Source organism: Colossoma macropomum, unplaced genomic scaffold (genome assembly GCF_904425465.1).
Source record: "Colossoma macropomum unplaced genomic scaffold, Colossoma_macropomum, whole genome shotgun sequence".
In the NCBI taxonomy this organism is placed as follows: domain Eukaryota; kingdom Metazoa; phylum Chordata; class Actinopteri; order Characiformes; family Serrasalmidae; genus Colossoma; species Colossoma macropomum.
This window is the reverse complement of record NW_023494787.1, coordinates 37,818,852-37,839,892: the sequence shown is the minus strand read 5'-3', so window position 1 is coordinate 37,839,892 and position 21,041 is coordinate 37,818,852. Positions and strand designations below refer to the sequence as shown.

At 37.3% G+C, this 21,041-nt stretch overlaps 1 protein-coding gene across 2 annotated transcripts; it reads right to left on the bottom strand.

Moving 5' to 3' along the window:
* Nucleotides 1-572: 572 nt before the first annotated feature.
* On the bottom strand, nt 573-20,416 carry zgc:194578 (uncharacterized protein LOC792915 homolog). Of its 2 annotated transcripts, XM_036567237.1 has the most exons (10): nt 20,320-20,416; nt 19,046-19,192; nt 16,813-16,908; nt 15,185-15,340; nt 14,176-14,304; nt 13,556-13,667; nt 11,718-11,881; nt 9,028-9,613; nt 4,108-4,227; nt 573-3,685 (listed from the first exon to the last, which is right to left on the bottom strand). In XM_036567237.1, the coding sequence occupies exons 3-10, from the start codon at nt 16,879-16,881 to the stop codon at nt 3,516-3,518; spliced, it is 1,506 nt and encodes a 501-aa protein (XP_036423130.1). In that variant the 5' UTR covers nt 16,882-16,908; nt 19,046-19,192; nt 20,320-20,416; the 3' UTR covers nt 573-3,515. The 2 variants fall into 2 exon arrangements, with proteins under 2 accessions (XP_036423130.1, XP_036423131.1); XM_036567238.1 differs by lacking the exons at nt 19,046-19,192; nt 20,320-20,416 and having other exon boundaries at nt 16,813-16,979.
* Between the last annotated feature and the right edge of the window lie 625 nt (nt 20,417-21,041).

Below are 21,041 nucleotides of genomic sequence, written 5' to 3'. Positions count from 1 at the left end.
GGAGGTGGAAATGTTGATTTTAAGCCATTTTCTTGTTGTCTGATTTGTGCCTTTTGATGTGCATCTTTGCTGTATTCTCTGGTCTTTCTTGTAACAATAAATGACAGAGGGAATTTGGCCTGGGTGTCGCCTCATATTTCTACCCCAGTGAAACAGGAAGTCATGACTGAACATTTAAGTGCTCCTACTCACTCAGTTGAACTTTAATACATAAAATATAAATGTGAATATACTTCAGTTACGTTTTACTCACAAGGATTTCTAGAGGTGCCACAGATGGTCATTTTGGGTAAAATATTTCATGATTTTATATATATATATATATATATATATATATATATATATATATATATATATACACACATCTATGTGTAATGTTTTTTCTTCCAATCATTGTACTTTAAATGTTAGATTTTGTTAATATTTTGAATGAAAGATCAAAAGGATATAATAAGTAATAAAGAATGTTTTACGGCCCATTTTGCTTATGTTTATGTCAATGTTTGTTGAAGGCATTGTATAAGTAGACAGACAGGAAACTACAAATCTGAATCAGACTAGAATACAAAAGATATTTTCAGTAATTTCTTCAGTTTATTCTTGTAATGTGCACAATCACAGGAAACACCACACTTAAACATAATGGTTGAATAAATAGCATGAGAAGCATAAGAAATAGGGCAGTGAAGTAAGAAGGATTCTATTTAATTGCATATTCATGAAATAAGTATTTACTGTCAAAACATGAAATTCACCTTTATTTTCACCTTTATTCACTAGAACAACATTACTGGAATGAAAAACGTGATATTTTACTGTACTTTAGGCTAATATTCAGCTTTTGACTGACATGGGAATAACATGGATATGCAATCAAGCAATCTATCAATCAAGCAAGCAATTAATAAATAAATAAATAAATAAATAATTACTTCACTGCCCCACATTAGGTATTATATGCTTCTCGGTATATCTATCTATCTATTCTGACAAACTAGAATGACACTGAATAGGGACGACTATATTTCCAAGTGTGATTCTGGTTCTTCTGTCCTTTTACAGTCCTTCTCTACGTCAGTGCAAGTTTGGTGAAGTGTGAAGAATCTGAATAAGCAAGTAAAATTATGAAACAATGCTTAACACAAGTATAAAACGCATATATTTAAAGTACACTCAGCAGCCACTTTATTAGGCTGCCACACATTTTACAGGCAGTTGTAAGGTGTGAGTGGGTTTACACAATGTACAAATGTACAAAGACATCCTCTGTTAAAATGTGATACAGTCAAGTAATGCTGGAATGCAAACCACACAACACACCACATCTTAAACCTGGTGTCAAATGCCTCTCACCGAGCAGTAAAGTATTTCAAATGTACAATTTCCTTATATAATTTTCATCTACCTTTTCGTTTCATTTATAAATCACAACTGCACTGCTCAAATAACCTACTATACAAAACATCTGATGAATGCATATAACAGAATACAAGATCACACCACAACAGAAATAATCGACCAAACTCCACCAGCACTCTCAGTTTACCTTTCTGGGATAAATTCAGGATATTCATGCTAGTTTTCCCCGAAAACTGAGAAAAGGATACATGTAGAGGAGATTGTTCTTATTGATTTTCAAAGTTTTCACACACATACACCCGCACACACACAGACAACAGGCTCTAAGCTGGCATTTTGTAAGTGGATAGGGAATGGGGGTGGGAAGGTGGCTGAAAAACAAAAAGGGACAGTGTTGGATTTTCCAGCTTTAGTGTCCCATATCAATACAGGCTGGAAAGCTGGCTCTACAAATTCCACTGGAGGATCGGCTGGATATTCAAGTGTTAATGGGGCATACCAAGAGTGTGCCTGCATCCCATAAGAACACAAGACATGACTACATTGTAAAATTTACAACCTAATCAACTTCTTTTTTACTCTCTACCTCTATTTATTTTCTGATGTTTACTGGCTTCTACTAAGTGTGTCATTGGTAGAATCCTTCGGGTTGATTCTTTAAAGGCCCAGCATAGTATTTTTCCTCCTAACTTAAGTGTTTTACCATCAAAAAGTCTGACAATTTCTTCATACTTCTGCTTCAGCACAACATTTATTGTGCACTGACTGTCTTCAAGTATTGTGAAGTTTTTTCCATATCGCCCACCCCTGCGTCATACATAACACTATCTACAGCCATTCACAGGCTACCTTGATATAAATAAAATTCGAAAGCATCTTGCCATCCCACGCAAAAAGGTGACAGAGGAAAAGGAAAACACCCACTTTTAAGGCAATTTTTGGGAAGGTAACAGAAATATACGGAATTGTCCATGTCTTATTTCTTTCTGATAGATGTTAAAAAGCAACTGTGCTGGGTCTTAAAGAGTGTAAACATGTAGTAATGAGGTTTTTGTAGTCTTATGGGGTGCACATAGACACCCTTGGTCAGGAAATCGCATAGTGCTAGACGATACTATTCAAGCTTGCATGCTGGGGTGATGACAAAGTCAGACTAGAGATTGGGGTTCTCCAGATTTCAGATGCCATACGACCCACTTGTGCCCCAAGAGCTGGGTTGAAGGATGCAAAAATGGAACAGTCAAAGACATTCTAGATGAATGGAAATAATACTTGAGAGACTCTAAAGCAAATATACTTGAGAGTTGCTGTTTCTTTTGTTGGACCAGTGTGACCTGGTCATGCAAGGCGCTGGAAAGCCATAGGAAAACAAAGGAAAAAGAAACCAGTAGATGGAGGTATGAGTGGAGCAAGTGATTAAGTAGGCTATACCTAAGGCTGGGTTTTTGAATATTTCAATTCTTGTACCAATTCCAAAACAATTCTTAATGCAATCAGGAAACCCCACAGAGTTATCTTTTTTGGACAAAATGGACTTATCCAAAAATGACATCAGATTAATTAATCACAGATGGCCTTTGAGCAGTTTATCAAAGCATTACAAAGCTACCAAGTCTGGTTAGGAATTATTCTCGCCACTTGTTACTGCTATGTTGTGTTCATGCGGTGTGTTTTGTCTAGTATGATGATGAGGATGGGAACATGGCAGGCATGGTGCTCCTCAGAGTCAAAATCTAGTTTTGAAAAGCACAGCCAAACTTGAGGCATCTTTGGTTGTTTTTCACTCTCCTTGCTCTGTGTGTCATTAGAGCCTGATCAGAAATCAGGTTAAAATGACAAAAGGTTTGTCGGAGTAGCAAATTGGCAGTGGGTCACAGATTTATCAGAGTTGATTTCAGCAGAATACACAAACATAATTAAATAAATACATACATTTCTGTGTCTTTGTTTTGGTCATACAGATTTGATTTGAATAGTGTCTTTTGGGGACTAAATATCGTAACCCAGCCCTAGTTATACCTTTAAAAAAAAGAATCTACAATGGCTACATTTGCCCACATAATATATAATCTCTATGTTTCAAAATTACAGGATCACAGACACTCATATATAAACGCATAATCTGATATCTGATCCTCTCAGTCACTCCCTCTGGCTCAGTTATCACCCTGTGCTTTTTGGCCAGAGGACAGAATGGAATTGAGCGATGGCTGTTTTGGTTTGGGTTTGACAGACATGAGCGAGTCGAGGTCCACCAATGAGGCTCCTTCCCCAAGGAAACCGCCTGGCTTTTTGCCGTCCCCTGTGGGCACAGCCGAGTCAGCACCTATGGGTGATGGAGTAAAAAGATGGACATATTAAGAGCTGTAAAGATGGAGAAGTGATTTATGAAGCACGGACATGTCTGCACTGAAAGAGACATGTTGAAGGAATAGCTGGACCAAAGAGGCTAATGTGGCCGATAAAAGGAAGTGAGTAACCACCAATTAACATCATGTTGACTGCATAGTAATAACTGGCGGCTAGTTGTTTCCATTTATTTTACTAACATTAGCCTTTGGACTGAACCATTCCTTTAAATAATAAATGAAACAAACAAATAAATTAGACACAGCTAAGTGGACTTTGACATCATTACTCTGGATTAAACAATTAAAAGGCCCTATGCAGACAACATATAGTAAAAGCAACAGAATGCAGGGCTGCAGGAAATTAGTAAAAATGTGAGGGAAAGAAACTTGTTCTTACTGTCTGCAGGAGTTCCCCAGGCATTTGAACTTCCTCCATCACCAAAGGGGTCGTCTGCTGCTGTGCCATGAGCGGGAGCTGCTGGAGCACCCCAGGGATCGTTAGCAGGGAGTGGTGAAGCTGAATGTGGGAAAGGAGAAAATCAAGAATACTTCACTTCTCCAGAAAAGTAGTAAGTATGACTGAGGTTCAATGTTATGCAATTGGAAAAGGATAAAATAATCATTTGGTCAAATGACCTGTTTTGTTGATTTGAAAATAAGTCAACAAATCCTCTCCAGACAACACACTTTACACATTTTTCCATACTGGGGAAAAAATAAAACGTGGCCTTTAAAAGTTATGGGACATTTTGTATTTCTTTTTTCTGATAAGTTAAACTATGGGTGTCAAACTCAACCACTAAGAGGGCCATATTAAAAAATCTCAACAAATCCGTGGGACAACTGTTTTTTACTTAACATTGTGCCATGACCCGAACTGGCCATCGTTTATTCAAAATATGTCAAAACTACAACAGCAAAAAAGGGAATGAATAATTGAACCCAAATTCCAAAATAACTAATTGTTTTATAGAAAATAATAGACTACATTAGCTGCAGATAATTGTTAAACCTCTTTAAACATCCCCAATGTACACTAGGCTGTCCCATAGGTCATTGTTGGGGAGGGGGTGGGCGCACACATTATATTGCAGTGCATGCTGGGAACTGTAGTGCCGCTCACGGTGAAATGGCCTAATATTGAAAGAAAATGAAAATTATTTTGAGGACCTAAAAAGTTTGTGCCACAGGCCTGACTTGGCCCACTGGCCCTGTGTTTGACACACAGGGGTTAAACTCAGCAAATAAACAGACATTGTGCACCAAAATGAGCAGGAAAATACAATATTAAAGTAAATAAAATATGTTAAAATCTGTAAAGTGTGTTCTCTGTGGAGGATGTGTTAACTCACATTCACTCAGAAAATCAACAAAATATGTCGTGATCAGAGGTGTTCAAACTTTTGCATAGGACTGTAAGAAAGCGCCATTTAACGCACCACAACAGCGTAAATAACAACACAAAAGCAACCCGCTAGTTATCAGTCACATCATGTAGGAAGTGGGGTACAGGCAATTAAACACAGAAAAGGTTGAATTTAATAAGTGCTGTAGAGAATCTTGAGCATCACCAAGGAAACACTGCTATTAGGCAGGATTTTACTTCTACACCATCATCATAACCATGGCGACAGCAGTTTAAAGGACACTTAACATGACTTGTCATTTACAAGTGTCTAACCTGGGGGGTCTGCATGCACTAAGAAATAGTATATAAATCACTAAATTTTGATAATTAACTTTTAGCTGGGTCTGTCAGTCAACAGGCTTAGCATTATGAAAGCGTACTTTATAAATGCAAATACACCTGCTTTTGAAGGCATGCTAAGTGTTTACAATACAGGAAGCTATGCCTTATCTGTGTAGTATCTGATCATTTTTATAGTCAGCTCCTGATGGTTTAGAAATCCAGAACCCCTTAAAATGAATATTTTAAAGTTACGGTTACAATTGTGACCAAATGTTGAGCCCTTTGGAAGTATCTGGATCTCTGTGTGAATGTCTCCTAAATATGATCTAATTTAGCCTATGTAACAATAATAAATAAAGGCTAGTTTAACAAACAGCACTCACACCTGTCCTGTTGGGCCATATTTGTATTGTGTTTGTCCATTTATAAGTCCTTTTGTGAAGAGTAATCAAAATGGTGTGTTTCTTAATGCATCAGGGCAGGTCAAACTATGACCTAAAATGACTAGAAAGAAATCTAGATAACTGCAAAGGGTCTGCAAACTTTCCTTCAGCTGTAAATATGTGTTACTTGAACCCCATCAAGCCTTTAGAAAACACCAAATTATATAGTTAAGTCACATCTCACTAAGCCCTCTAAAACAGTGTGTTGTGCCAACAGTAAAAGGGACTATGAAAATGCTACATAGCAAGACCTTGTGGAGTGTTTTCAACCAGGCTGCTTTGCTTAATTCCCAAAAGTTTAATGTAGTGTAACATTAGGATAAAACATCAAAATCACAGTTTGGAAGAGCCGCATTTAAAAATTGCAAGAGCTGCAATTTTTATTATAGTTTACAAGATTAACAATGTTATCTTAAAAGAACAGCCAAGACCTGTTCGGTAGCAAAAGTCTGCTTCTTTAGTTTACAACTGGAGATGCTAGGCTAATGTCACTAACAAAACTAATAATCTCCATAAATGCATGCACAAAAATGTCCAAATCTTCATCTGAAGAGTTCATTTGCAAAAAACAATAAATGCCACCCTTTACCCCCTTAAAAAGCCATCAGAATGCTGGTCAGGCCAAATTTTTAGTACACACGTCTATGACCTAAGAATAGCCCAGCCAGTTTGCACTCAAACAAGAATAAGTGGATATTCTGGTTTTCATGGTCAAAAAAAGGCCTGGAGCTACAGAAAATAGTCACGACTTGAATCTCAGTCACAATATTGTTCAGAAAAATCCTAATTAGATATTTTCCCCAATTTGTTCACCCTTGTGTGACATGAGCAAAAAAGGAGGCTCATACAGCCTGAAAAGGAGAATTACAAAATCAAATCATTTGTTTTGTAATCTGTGTTTTCTTGTCTTTTGTGTTCCATGTTCCCACATCACTCTTAACATCATGTTTTCATGTCTTCAAAATATTCTACAGCATTACTTTTTCTTTCATACTGTGGGACATCTTACTTAACAGTTAAACTGTGCTGTACCCCTCCAAGCACAGAACAGCCCTCGTCCACTTGGCCTCATCTTTCCCCCCTCGGTGGAATCCCCAGCATCATCTTAAGGGCTGTTCCATTACTTTATTAGCTCAAGTGATGGGTGTTAAATGAGCCCTCAGAAGGGCGAGGGATGGAGTGAACACCAGCGTCGGACAAAGCTGTTTATAAGCTACAGCAAAAAATTACTTTAAAATGTTTAATATTTCAAAACCATAACATTCAATTTACTGGGCTTAAAGTTACAAACTACTCCATCTGTTATACATGACTACTGATGTAACTTTACCATTTTTCTTTGCTAGCTGCCTCGCTAAAGACTAAACGGTTAACGAGAACAGACATGAATTGCTTTAATGCCTTTCTTTCTAACTGGAAAGACATTAAAGCAATTACTCACAAATTTTATGTACAAATGTCTTAAAACAGGTTGCATTGCAAAGTTGGATAGCCGACAAGCTCACTGAGGCTAATCTGCCAAGAGCGAGTGCATTCCATTTAAATAATCCACTCCTCACTGTTGCCTCGTCCCTATCCGCTGTGAGTGGCCACTTGTGTAACACAGGTGACAGACATTTGAGATGTTAGTTGAAGGGGTGAGGGCAAGTTAAAAAAAAAAGAATTGAAACAGGGTCCTTCTCTTGTACAGAAGCATGGATGTGGACATAAATGGTTTTGAAGTTGTGATTACATACAAAAAAAGCAAAAAACAATTTAATATAGCCCGAACTAATTTTATTACTTTTAAAGCAGCGCTATGTAAGATTTATTGTGTTACTGAGTCAGGAGAAAGAAAAACATGCTATGTATGCTGTGTGTGCACTGCTGACAGTCACCCTGCAAAGCTTAGAATAGTAATTTAAAAGTCACAAGCATCAGGTCGAATTTCAGGGGAATTTCTTAGACCACGTCATATGTCTTTAAATATTATCATCACACTCAATAAGAAGGTCTGGTTTGATGCTTAGGTCTGAAATGCAAAATTAATATTATACTGATGAGTTATGACGCTAATAGTAGAATGGTAGATATGATGATAATAGTCCTATTTCAAAATGCTCGCAATCATCCTATTCATCCACTTGAGAGGGTCTGAGGCACAACCACCATTATAAAATGTTCTTCTGCATGTTGCACACAATTACACATTTCCACCAGGGAGGTCTCCAAATCCCCAAATCCTACATAGTGCAGCTTTGACAAGAAGCAATTTATAAGCAGGTTAAATGCAATTACTAAAATCTACAGTAAAATCTGCTACTCCAAAAACAAAGTTAGCCTGCAATGGGCCATCATATTGTTTTTAGGCATTAGATAGGGAGCAGGATTGGATGATGGCATATTGCACTTGACCGTCTGTACTGCACTTTTCAGCACAGACTGCTTTTTGAAGCACAATACAGGGCAGCCAATCAGAACAGATGTCGCCTACATATATTAGTCTTAAAGTCAACGTGACTAGGAAATCATAGTGCGTTTTCTTTCTGTACTGACATATTTCTGAATGAAACACAGTATCAGGTACAAGTTCTGAGGTAAAAAGATCCATTTCAGGCTGACTTTTCAGACACGGTGATAAAAAGAAGTTGGAACCTAAATTAAGACATAAAGCCCTTGTCAACTTGATTTCAAATGTTTAAATGTTTGTTGTAATGCCACAGAAAAGGTGTGAACTAACTTTCAACATTTATATATTCAAGAAATATATAAATGTATACAATTTAATAGTAGATAGATTGGCTAAAGTGAAAAATTCTGAGCTGCTTCTTGTTCTTAACTGTGTGGGTGTGTCAGAACACACAATGACAGTGGCAGCGTCACTGGCAATCGGTGTGGTTCAGCTCCACACGTCTGAGACACCCAGCAGAAAAATAGATGTCTAATGGCCATTTTAGATATCTGATTACATTTTCTGTGAGTAACTGACATGTAAATAAGGTTAACTCTGATCTGTACTTTGGCAGATTTGATGTCACCTATGCCAAATTTAGTCCCACCCAAGTCAAACTGAACTGAAAACAGCAGAGAAGTAATTTAAAAAATCTCTCAACCAAAACGACCAACATCATCCATTCTCTGCCAGTTCATAGTTAAAACACCACAGCAACTACAGATAATGGTTAGAAGAAAATCATGGAAATACCTGTTGCGCCCCATGGGTCGTTATCGGCTTTAGCCCCATCGCCGAATGGATCAGCGGGTGACACCACTGAAGTTCCTAGATCGCAACCCCATGGGTCTGGCTTGGCTGCAGATGGCTCTGATAGTGTTCCTGATGGCTCAGAGGATGCAGGAGCAGACTCTTCTGTAAAATCTGTTGAAGCCCCCCAGGGATCTGACTTCGCTGGTTGTGATTCTGCTAGCAAGTTATCTGATGCACCCCAAGGGTCGTTACTGGCTGGACCTTTGTCTTCTGTGGGCTCTGAAGAGTCTCCCCATGGATCGTTTGTGGCAGGGGATGATTGTTTCTCTGCATCTGCTGGACCACCCCATGGATCATTGGAGGCAACAGCTGAGTCTTTTGTTCCATCTGCTGACCGACCCCAAGGATCATTGTTAGCCAAATCTGAATCTTTGGATTTGTCCGATGGGGCCCCCCAGGGATCGTTGGTGGCAGGGCCTGTATCTTTCAGAGAATGAGAGGGTGCTCCCCAGGGATCAGAGCCAGATGGAGGGGCAGTGGTCGCCGCTTGCTCCCACAGGTCAGGATCAGTGTCGCCTTCCTTCGCCTGACAGAATGTGAACATATGTCGTACATACTAAAAACATATAACAATATGGTAATGTCTCATACCGTACTGTTAATCTGCACCAGAGACTTTTCAACAGTAGAGTATCTTTTTTGTTCCATCATAGAGTTTGAAAGAATACATGCATAGAGTGTAGAAAATATATATAACTGTTGTCTAAATTTACCAAATGAAACATTTTGCCGACGATACAGTCATAGACTTTGGTGAAAGTCCCTTTAACTTGTTTAACTCTGCTGCCAGAGGAGTCTAGACTCTAAACATTCCATGCGCTATTGTTTTTTCTATCACTGTATAAAAGATGCATTAGGCTTCTTTCTTTGTTGGATGTACTGTTGGATGGAAGCCAATGGTGGTTTACTGTCACAAACTAAGTTTAGCTTAAAAGCAGATGTTTGAAGTTTGTATATAATATATTCTTTACTAAGTAAGTTACGGTTAGTCAGTTGATAGTTTTACAGGCAACTAACAGCTCCTGCATTAGAGAGCTGTTCCTTTTTGCACATGAAGGACATTTTGGGAAGTTTTTTTTTTACCAATAACCAACTTATTTCTTTATTAATGATTAATTGTTAAACAACAAAAGTAAAACCACAGAGACGACCCATGAAAACATCAAACGCAATGATGAGTTTTAAATAAACAAGGCTTTAAGATCTACTGAATGAAAAAATGTAGCCTAACGTCACAGATATGACAGTAACATAGTGTAGTCTATATATTTACTACTTATATTCACCACATATTATTGGACCCCATTAACAACATTCATGTCCCGACTGTGGCTAGCTTGAAGTTCATATGCATAGTTTAACCAACAATCAATGTCGGTCACTCGCAGCTTTAAAGCTTCTTTGTCATGAGACTAACTACACAAGCTAACCGTTAGCTAACGAAAACATTTGCAGTCTATAGCTTAAGGCTACACTTAACAAACGTAACATGACTGTATGGTTGATATTTTGGTAACACTTTATTTGGAGTGGCCTTTTGTAGATGATTAATAAACTCTTAACAGATTATCAGTAACACATCAACAACATATCAGTGAAGTAGCAGCAGTGAAGCATCTTAATACACTGAAGTAAATATCTTGTAAATGTTCTGTTGATACATTTCTTACATTAAGTAGATGTATTGTTAGTATGTTAGTTGTATTACGCAAAACCTAATCTTACCCAACCTTACCAAAAACCTAACCCTAAACCTGGCCCTAATCCTAATCCTAACATTAACCCAAAACCTAATCCTAAACCTCACATGTTTTTGACATGTTACTGACAGTCTGTTGAGTGTCATCTAAAAGGACCACTCAAAATAAATAAATGTCAAAATAATTTCCCCAATATTTTAAGTACAATAAATATACTCCTAAGTTACACCCCAATATTTATTTGACCTGTTACTGAAGCCTGTTCACCCTCCTTAAAAGAAGAGGAACACAGAAAAGACACATGATAAACAACTGAAAAAGGAAACTGAAAAGGTTACTTCTAATAGTGTGGTTAAGAGAAAATGAATGCTGTGGTGTTGGAAAGAAGCAAATACCAGACAAAGTGGCATTTACACAAAGGAAACTTGGGATTCTAAATGACACACTGGCGATTACATGGCAGAGAATGTGAAAACAAATAAACAAAAAAAACTTGCATGACCTTTTGTTTGTTTTTAATGTAGCAAAGACAAAAGGAAAATACATCTCTGGAGCTCCATTTCTTCTGCGGAGGGGACACATTTTTTAACAAGCACCCGATCAGAGAGACATTGTAAGGTACTAGTTAACCTTATATACCTTTTATATACAACCTTCTGATGAGTGCTCAAATGCAGCAGAAATCCCTGTAACAGGGCTGCAAACTTTGTGATGCAAGTACAGAATCATTATTACTTAAAATAATTTGATATAGCAAATCAAATGTTTTCACCATTAAAAGATCACGTATTGACCAAACCATATAAAAAACTGACAGACGCATTTAAATTGAACAACGATACATTTTTGATTATTTATGTACTCTTTGGATAATTATAGCTGACCAACTAAAAAAAAAGAAACTGGTAATCCTCACCAAACAACACTCACCCTTCTCTCTTCTTCTTTCCTCTTTTCCTCCAGTCGTCTCTGCTCCTCCTTTTTCTTTGCCATGGAGGCAGTTAAATCAGCCACAGAGGGGATGTTGTCCAAAGACGGCAGCCCCGTATACGGAGGAATCTCAGCCTTTGCTTTCTCATTTGGGTCTGCAGAGGCTGAATGAAGGTTAAGAGAAGCAAAGAAGCTGACAACGATGAATCAGGACCGAGAAACTCAAAAAAAAAAACTCTGCATTCATTTAATGTATAACCTTATACTATAACAACTGAAACTGTAAATGGTTGTCACTTATTTGTTCTGGTTTATGATTACAGAGTGCTGCATTTAAATATCTGTTTAAATCCGACAGGACCAGAGTGCCAACGTCAGGTTCAGAGGTCATTTTTCAAAAATGTGTCGGGTCAGGTTCAAACAATTACATTCAGCTTCTCACAACCTGCATCCCTCCTTACTTTATTCCTCTTCTCTACTTTCATTACATTAAATAGTTTTTTTAATCTGGCATACTGGATCCATCCACCCAGCATTGAAGTCCACAAGCCCCCAACTTGTAAGAAAACAGAGCATTAGGCAGCAAACTGATTCAGTAGAGGACAGTTTGGTGCAGCCAGAAGAACATTTACTTTGCTTGCCTAAAAATATTTTATATCTTATACGTAACACACTGTTTCTGCTAAATATATTTTGCAAAATTATTGTTGCTGCTGCTTCAGAATTTTATGAAATGTCATTAAGTTGCAATTACAAAACTTTGCAGAAAGTTTTAATTTGAAAAAAGGAAATGGACAAACATTGCTCAAACAGTCAGAGCCAAAGTTCCAGAATTAAACGGTTGTTAGTGGAGTGGACTATTCACACGGTTTTTTCAAGACGCATTCTGTGAACTGGCTAACTTAGCACACCCGGAAGAGGTTGGGTTGACCTTATTTTGTAATGTTATTAAGTTCAGGTTTACATTTTGTGGACTTTTGCAAACAGTGGTGGTCAAAGGAACTGTTGATCGGTTTTATTCTGTGCAAACCTGGCTACTTGATCGTTTTAATGTATTAATGCTAGCCAGCGAGCCAACAAGGGCAAGCTACTGTTAGCGATGGTATATTTTGCTTGTTTACAACTTTACAGTGAGAAAATGTACTGAATGAAACATGAAACATTTTATTTGGGACAGCTGATTATTTAATTAGGTCATGTTATTTTATATATTTTTAATTTTGTCCTATTTTACAGCCATCAATCAATCAATCAACCTTTACTTAAACTCGGAATACGTTGAGGGAGACCCCTTATTTACAATGCAGCCGAGCAATACAGAAATCAGGGATTGAGAAGTTGGGTAGTAAAAAGAAATCAAATGTTATAATAAAGTAATAAAAATCATAACAGTAAACTTTAATAATAAAAAGGTACTAATAAACCATTAAATCATTAAGCCATTAAAATTACAATATAGTAACTTGACAGATCAGATAACGATAAAATAAATAAAAAGAATAGAATAAGTAAAAAGAATACTAATAAAATAACTAAAAGGAATACATAGAATAGAATACCAGCACTATCCTGTCAGGTTTTATTCAATATTGGGCCACTTCAGGTCAGTTTCACACAGAATGTTGCACTTGGGTCAGCTTTAGACTGAAGATCTGATTATGTGGTTTGGGTCGGGTCGGGTTTGGAAAGAATTTTGTGAGTTTCAGGTTAGGTTTAGCCTCAAAACATGATACTGTAAGTTGGGTCGGGCTCTGACAGAACACTCTTGGTCTATATTCAGGGTCAGGCCAAAATATTAGGCCCGATTAAAGCTCCAATGGCGATTGAAAGAATCTTACCAGTTGCCAGCTTGTCCTTAGTCTTCATGGCAAATTCCCGCTCCTCTTTCCGTTTCTCCTCATTCTCAATAAGTACCAGCACTATCTTGGCTTTCTCTCGGACATTCACTCCCTGAACAAAGCAAGCAGCCTTTAAAACTACACAGGCACAGGCACTTAGCAAAAAAGCACTTTCAGATCTGACAAAGTTTTGTATCCGAATGCAATCTAGAGTAGAATGATTTTCAACATACAAACAGATTTTATTTCTTTTAAAAAACATTATGTAATTGCAAGTTTGACCAAACATAGTATCTATTTGAGTGCACTGCTGTGATGCATATTAGTTTTATCACCAGGTAGATCAAGGTAATAGGAGGATAAAAAAGGCAGGTGTTATGCTATAATATTCTTTGTATGTCTAGACTCACAATGTTGTAGATGAGAAACAGTGATAAGTGAACAATAACACGCTAGCATGATATCCATATCTATGCAGCTTCTATGAGAATCAATGGTAGGATGAGAACTGCATGAGAAAATGATTGTTGTCACTATCGCAGGGTTTATGTTTGGGAAGGATAACAAATGCAAAACACTCATTTGAGATAATTAGGCAACCAAAAATGGTGAGTAAGTACCTGGTCTTTCCCATCCTTGTCCATGAAGCGATACTCTGTTAGAGCTTTGACAGTGTGAACGTTCTCCTGACACTGCTTTGGAATACGGTCAGAACCAGTTTTCAGTAGATACTCCAGCAGAGTTAAAGACTGCAACAGAGAGAGAGATTTTAAAACATGAATGTATTTAAACAGCTATTTTCAATATTAAGTGTTTTTTTACTGGATAATACATACAAATAAGATTTTTTTTTGTCATTTAAATGACCAATATTCTACTCTATATATTTCTCTGAGCTCCACTTCAATTTGGTTTTATGTCCCAAGGAATACTGATTCATTTTTACATGAGAAATTTCCAATCTCCCTTTATCCCTTAGACTTGGTTGGAAGGATGAAATGATGTATGTGCTTCCCAACAGCCATGAACAGCATAACCTTTAATCGTTTTCTTTACATTTTCCAAGCCAATAACTCTGTTGCAGATGGTCTACATTAACAACACCATTAACAACACTCTTATCACTTTAACATGAATGGTTGGGCTAAACTGATGGACTTCAGAAAATTACAGGACGCAATGGTAAATCAAAGGTACAACCCTTCCCTGCCCAACCCAGTTTAACCATTTAACCACAGTTATTTCCCACACAGTCACCCAAATGAGGACTTACTGGCCTTTAAGCAAGCCTATTTGAGGTTACTTAAAAGCTTGACCTGAGCTTGAGGCAACTGAGTGATGATTTAGGCCCGCAGTTTGCACCATGCTAATTGGTGCGGTATAAGCTTCCACTGCATGCTAGCTACATTAGCCTCATAACTTCCATGCAAAACTAAAGAAGCAAATTTAGAACACTAAACATGTCTTGGCTGACTATGTTTGCAATAAGGGCAAATTAGATTTTTGGCCAAACCCTCACTTTAAAGATCTCCTGAAGGCAGTCAGGCATGCGCTACCAACACCGAGCCAATTCTCTGCTTTTTGTCTTTAATTTTTATCCCTTTATTATCCTTTACTTAGCCCATTCACCTTGTAGACATGCCTCCAATTCTTGTCATCATTGAGGCGCTTCCACAACATGCCCATAATCTCGCCGCACGCCACCACGTTGTAGGTCAGGTCTGAGATGTCTGACATTTGCGAGCTGGATGGACCCCAGGGGTCATTGGAGGTCGCCTCCCTTACCTAGGAAACAGGAGCAGACAGGAACCATAGTGCCCTCACTAAAGCACACAGACTGAGCTCAACAGGCAGTAATCAGACACTCCTTTCAGCCCTAATACGTAAAAATATCTCCACGTGCATCATGCAAGATATATTTTACATAACATACATAGAATAATTAGTGAAACATATATAGAATAATTTTGGTGAAAATTAACTACTGAGTTTATATGGGGGGGTTATAGACATCATTCTTGTTAGGCCTTTCGCGATCCTGAATTTTAGCTGACGATTAACTGCCATATAAATATTTGCAAGTAACAGTTTAATTAAAGCATTAAAGCGAATACAGGCTTAAGACTATCTTCCTAGCTGTTCATACTTAGTAGCCCCCAACTGATGATAGACACAGCTCAAGCTCAAATAAACAAGCATTACTCACCGCTGCCCTCTAAAGGTGTAATAGCACCAATCAGAAGTCCATAAATATGTCCTGCTTTCCTATATTTACATAAATCTGCCTCAAGATATACTGAAATATACTGAAAATGCACATTTTCTTGGATGCAACATAAACATAAGATTGTGAAATAACAACTGTGAAAAATACCTGCAATCAGCTCAACTAATTACAATCAGGCGATTAAGTCATGATTGTGACCTCCTTGATCTTATTGTTTGCTAGCTATGGTTCTCGCTGGCTCTGGCTAGTTCTTACTGTAAGCTGTTTATGTGCTTCAACACAGCAACTAACAAAGAATTCAAACAGTACAGAGAGTCTTAAGAAAGTAACAGACTATCTCACACTTAAAAATGATAGTTCTTCAAGGGTTCTTTAGTAAAGAAAACCGTTTGTTATAGAACCATGAACGCTTAAAGAACCCTCTGCATGATTAAAGGGTTTTCTTTGCATTGTGCAAGAGTTCTTCAGTTTGATGGAGAATGTACTGTAGATGGTTCTTTACAGAACCTTTTCGAAAAGAGTTTTGTATAGCACCAAAAAGGGCTCTTCTATTGTAACAAGCCAGGCACTGTAACAACAGAAGAGGCCTTTTTGGTGCTATATAGAACCTTTTCAAAAAAAGGTTTTTATATAGAACCGTCTACAGTACATTCTCCATCAATCTGAACCCTTTAATCATGCAAATTCTTTTTGTTTACTAAAGAACCCTTCAACTTTCCTATGATTTTTAGCCAAAGCCTATTTTATATATATATATATATATATATATATATATATATATATATATATATATATATATATAGTAGAAAGCTATATATATAGAATATATATAGAATAGAAATCTATTAGTCTTCAAGCAGTACTGGAATTCTAGTGCAACCAGAAACAGAAAACCAGTAAATGATGTTAGAGAGGAATCATGGCAGCTCCTGTTGGGTTTTCAGGAATATCTTGGGAAAGGAAGGAAATTTAGGGTAATGCATTTTGGAGAAGTATGATCACAAAGCCAGCCTAAATATTTTTATCTCACCTTGACCTCAGCTTCAGAGAAATTCTGCACAAGGTTCTTCAGTGTTCTGCGTAGCATTGACTGTGTCATGGTGCTGGATGTGTGGCCTACAAAGAACTGATCAGAGAAGGCAGAAGGATGATGAGAAAACAGTGAAAGCTACCAAAATGTTCTTTTTCTCCCACAGAATCATTATAAACACTGATGAGGTAGTGCTAACAGGAGTAATCAATTCACTGTACAGGACATGGATTGATGTTTCTGCAACTACAGGCACTTTTAGGTCCCAGCAGTGAATGCAGTTGCATGCGTTGTTGATTTTCTAAGTGAAAGCAAGTTAAAACATCCTCTATAGAAAAAGAGCAAATTTCAGTGCGCAACCTTTATTTACTGGCCGACCAGGGGGCCCAAACTTTTGCATATGACACATTTTATAGCATGAAGCAGAGAAAATATTTAGTGTCATAACACATTTTCAAATACAAAATTGGTGGTAACTGTAACGAGCTAATCTAATTTATGAAGCATATAAACAATATCAAAATAACATATTTTCAATTAAACCTGCACTGTATAAATATTAAATCAAAACTACTTTCTACAAATATTGTCTGTCCCACATTTATGTCATTACTGCGACACTGACCAAAATCATGTTTTTCAAAACCAAACAAACAATTAAACAGTTAGCCAAAGAGCACAGCGACAAAATGTGGGAATCCTAATCAAAGTGTCCCTGGATTCACAGAAAAGTAAATATCATCTTTTTTTACTTTCAATATTTTCTGCATGTTCTTACGGTGCAGCTTACATGCAATATGTTTTGATTTAGACTTTTACTATGAAATTACTTTCATAAGTATACAAAATGTATAAATTATAAAAACTTAGAAAAACAGAGAGAATTTCCTTACTAGGGGTGTAACGATTCACAAAACGCTTAATTCAGTTTAATACAATGAATCTGCCTTATGTTAATATGTTAATGTTTCAATTTGAGGTTTATTAGAGCATTCAACTATGGGTGGGTGATATGGCAAAACAATTATATACTAGACATTTTCTAGACATTTTTATGATATAGCCTATGATATGCATCACAATATGTATTTTTTTGGGATTTAACAAGTTAGAACAGACAAAATAGAACATGTAGTGCCACATATAAAAAATACCATATCAAAAAAACAAACAAACAAAAAAAAAAACTATTAACCCTACAATTATAATGATTTTTATTCAATGTTTTATACACTGTGCTGCACTAAATCAAATTAAACAGAGCTAATTATGCTTAGTACGCAATAAAACATGTGGTTAGCCAGTGTTCTTTAAGCACTGATGATATGCACAGTATGCTCATAGAAGCGTACTGTGACATAATTTACCAAGATAACAATAAAATATTGTCATACTACCGGTCCCTACATTCAACATTATAAAAGTGCGATATTTTGTGATAATGTGCTAGCCTTACGCTAATATTCCTCCCTTCTCTCAAAGGTAAACATACTTCATGCAATACAATCAGTTTTAAAATGCGTACTTTATTTGCTCCAATCTGTTGTCAATACAATACAATACACTATTAGAAATAAAGGTGCAGGTCCCAACAATGTAAATGTATCCTCAAAGGTACAACAGTATTTCTAAGTTTCAGTTGTGTACCTTAAATACGTTTTTCCCACATGAAAAGTACATGTGTCTTTTCATAACCTAATGTTTTAAAACAGAACAATAACATAAAAAGCCTGGAGACGAGACGAGGTGTGTGAAGTTAATTCAACTTAGAAAATATAATTCCAGTGGATTACGGTACAATTATATTTCCTGACTAAAGGTACTGAGATGTACCTTTGAGGGTTCCACCCCAGTGACAAGAGGGGTACTGCCCCAGTGACAGTTTAGTACCTTTAGTTCTGCGAGTGTACAGTAGGTTGTTACACTCCTACTCCTTACCTCGACAACTTAAGAGAGTTGTAAAAAAAAAATTCAGTTCATATGAAATTTTAACTTTCAAATTCAATTGATAATTTTAAAAACGATATGCAATTCTGTACAGCTTATTAGTTGTGTTACAGACTTTCATACTTAAAATTCATATCAGGTCCATTTTCTAAAAATCCAGACAGCAAAAAGTGCCCACAGTTGCAAAAACACCCAGACATAACCATGTTTGTGTGAGTAAATTTGAGAATATTATTCCAATTATTGCAAACCATTACGACTCCTAAACTCATATTGTTCCTCTCACCTCTTAAACAGTGTCTTATGGCAATTAAGGCTTGTTCTGGTAGATGGCCGTAGCTGACAAATTCTCCCTCTCTTACGAACGGCTCACTCCATGTGTGTCTCTTTATTAAAACACCTGCTCTTCACATCAGAGGTGAGAAGGGATGTCCTGCAAACCACAAAAGCTTCCATTATAGTTACTCTGTCAGTGGAAACAAATGAAAGCACACACAAGCTAAAAGCAAAGGTTCAGATCTGTGGATAAAGTAATGATGGCTTAAAGGGGAACTCCACTGATGTTTCAAAATTTCTGCAAGATTAAAAGGTTAAGATATAAACAAAGTCAGTCAGAGTGGTCTGGTGTGAAATGCTCCGTTCTAGAGAAACTTACACAGTCAGAATTGTTCACAGTGGCGGTGATAGAAACCAGACGTCCGTTTGAATTTATTCATGGTGGAGGGATACATAAAGAGTATTTTTAGGCAAAACTGGCCCCCAAAGTTTTTCCATTATTTTACCATCATCAACATTACATATAAAACTCAGAAGACACGTATAGGTTCACTGGTGGTTTTGAATAGTAAATAAAATGGCTACATTTGCGTTGTAGACAATGAAACCCTTGCCTTCTACCACCACCACTGTCGGTTGTACCAGTGAACCATTTCACACCAAACCACTCTGAATGACTTTGTTTACATCTTAACCACCGAATTATGCAGACATTTTGGAAAATCGGTGGAGTTCCCCTTTAATTGTGCATTAGCCATATGCGAAAATAAACGGCCTGTTTTTCAGCCTGTGGGCCAAATTAGACTTCCATTCTGCAAGTATATAAATCGCCACTTTATTACATTCCCCTCTGTGTCCTTTAGATCTGACCGTATTGAATTACAGGAGGCTGCTGTGCGGGGCGAATGAACGCTCATCACGACAGAACTGCGGTACACAACAGCGCGCAGACGGTACACCCGACTCGAATCATTTCCTCAGGAATAAAAACATCTCAGACTGGTCCTGCATACCACCCAGCATCACTGAATACTGATCGTGTCCTGACATTAATTTGATACCTGCACGGCAGATACCACAGACAGCCCTGCACTACACAGCACAGCTCAGCTCAGCTAGCAGCTACACAGCACAACAAGCCTCCACACTGAGAGAGAATAACAGGCCAGTTTGCGTGACATACAGACATTTCATCTCTTTTACTTCATTTAACTGTTCGCGTCATTCAGTAATAAGACTCGGCGATGACAATGATGAAGAAAACTGCAATAATTCAGTACCGACCTGGGAGAGGAGAGAGGGATGGAGAGGCATGAGAGGAGGAGGCTTTTCCCGAACCCTGGCGGAAATTTCCGCTTCCGTTACCTGTCAAAACAACCGCCTCCTCATTGTATATGTACGAAGAGGGAGTGGCAGCGGCGTTTTCCCCTCAGCGAAATACAAAATAAAATGCTGTGCTGCTGGTGTTTACTACAGAGCCCCTAAGGTGACAGCGTGATTATTTTTAATAACCAGAGACCATGTATCAATAAATTGAGGCCACAAATTAATATATTGAGGCTACGAGTTTTATGGCCCCAATATAGTCAATCGGGGCCTCAATGTAGTAATTTCTGGCCTCAATATAGTAAATTGTGGCCTCAATATACTAATTCCTGGACTCAATCTAGTAATTTGTGGCCTCCATTTAGTAATTTGTGACTCAATACATTAATTCATGGCTTTAATATAGTATTTTTTGGCCTCAATATAGTAATTTGTGGCCTCAATTTATTGATACGTGGTCTCTTAATATACTGTATAGTATAGTAATCTGTGGCCTCAAAATATTAATTTGTGGTGACAGTATACTAATTTGTGGCTTCAATATAGTAATATGTGGCCTCAATACATTGATTTGTGGTCTCAATATATAAATTCACGGCCTTAGTATAGTAATTTGTGGCCTCAAAACAGTAAATAGTGGCCTCAACATATTGATTTGTGGTCTCAATATATTAATATGT

What these genes read in the sequence shown, in the direction of transcription:
- zgc:194578 (XM_036567237.1), bottom strand. Translation starts at nt 16,881, where the DNA reads ATGACACAGTCAATGCTACGCAGAACACTGAAGAACCTTGTGCAGAAT. An exon ending in CGACCCATGGGGCGCAACAG is followed by an intron (nt 4,228 to 9,027) that starts GTATTTCCATGA and finishes TCCCACATTCAG; the next exon opens with CTTCACCACTCCCTGCTAAC. An exon ending in CTGGGGAACTCCTGCAGACA is followed by an intron (nt 3,686 to 4,107) that starts GTAAGAACAAGT and finishes CATCACCCATAG; the next exon opens with GTGCTGACTCGGCTGTGCCC.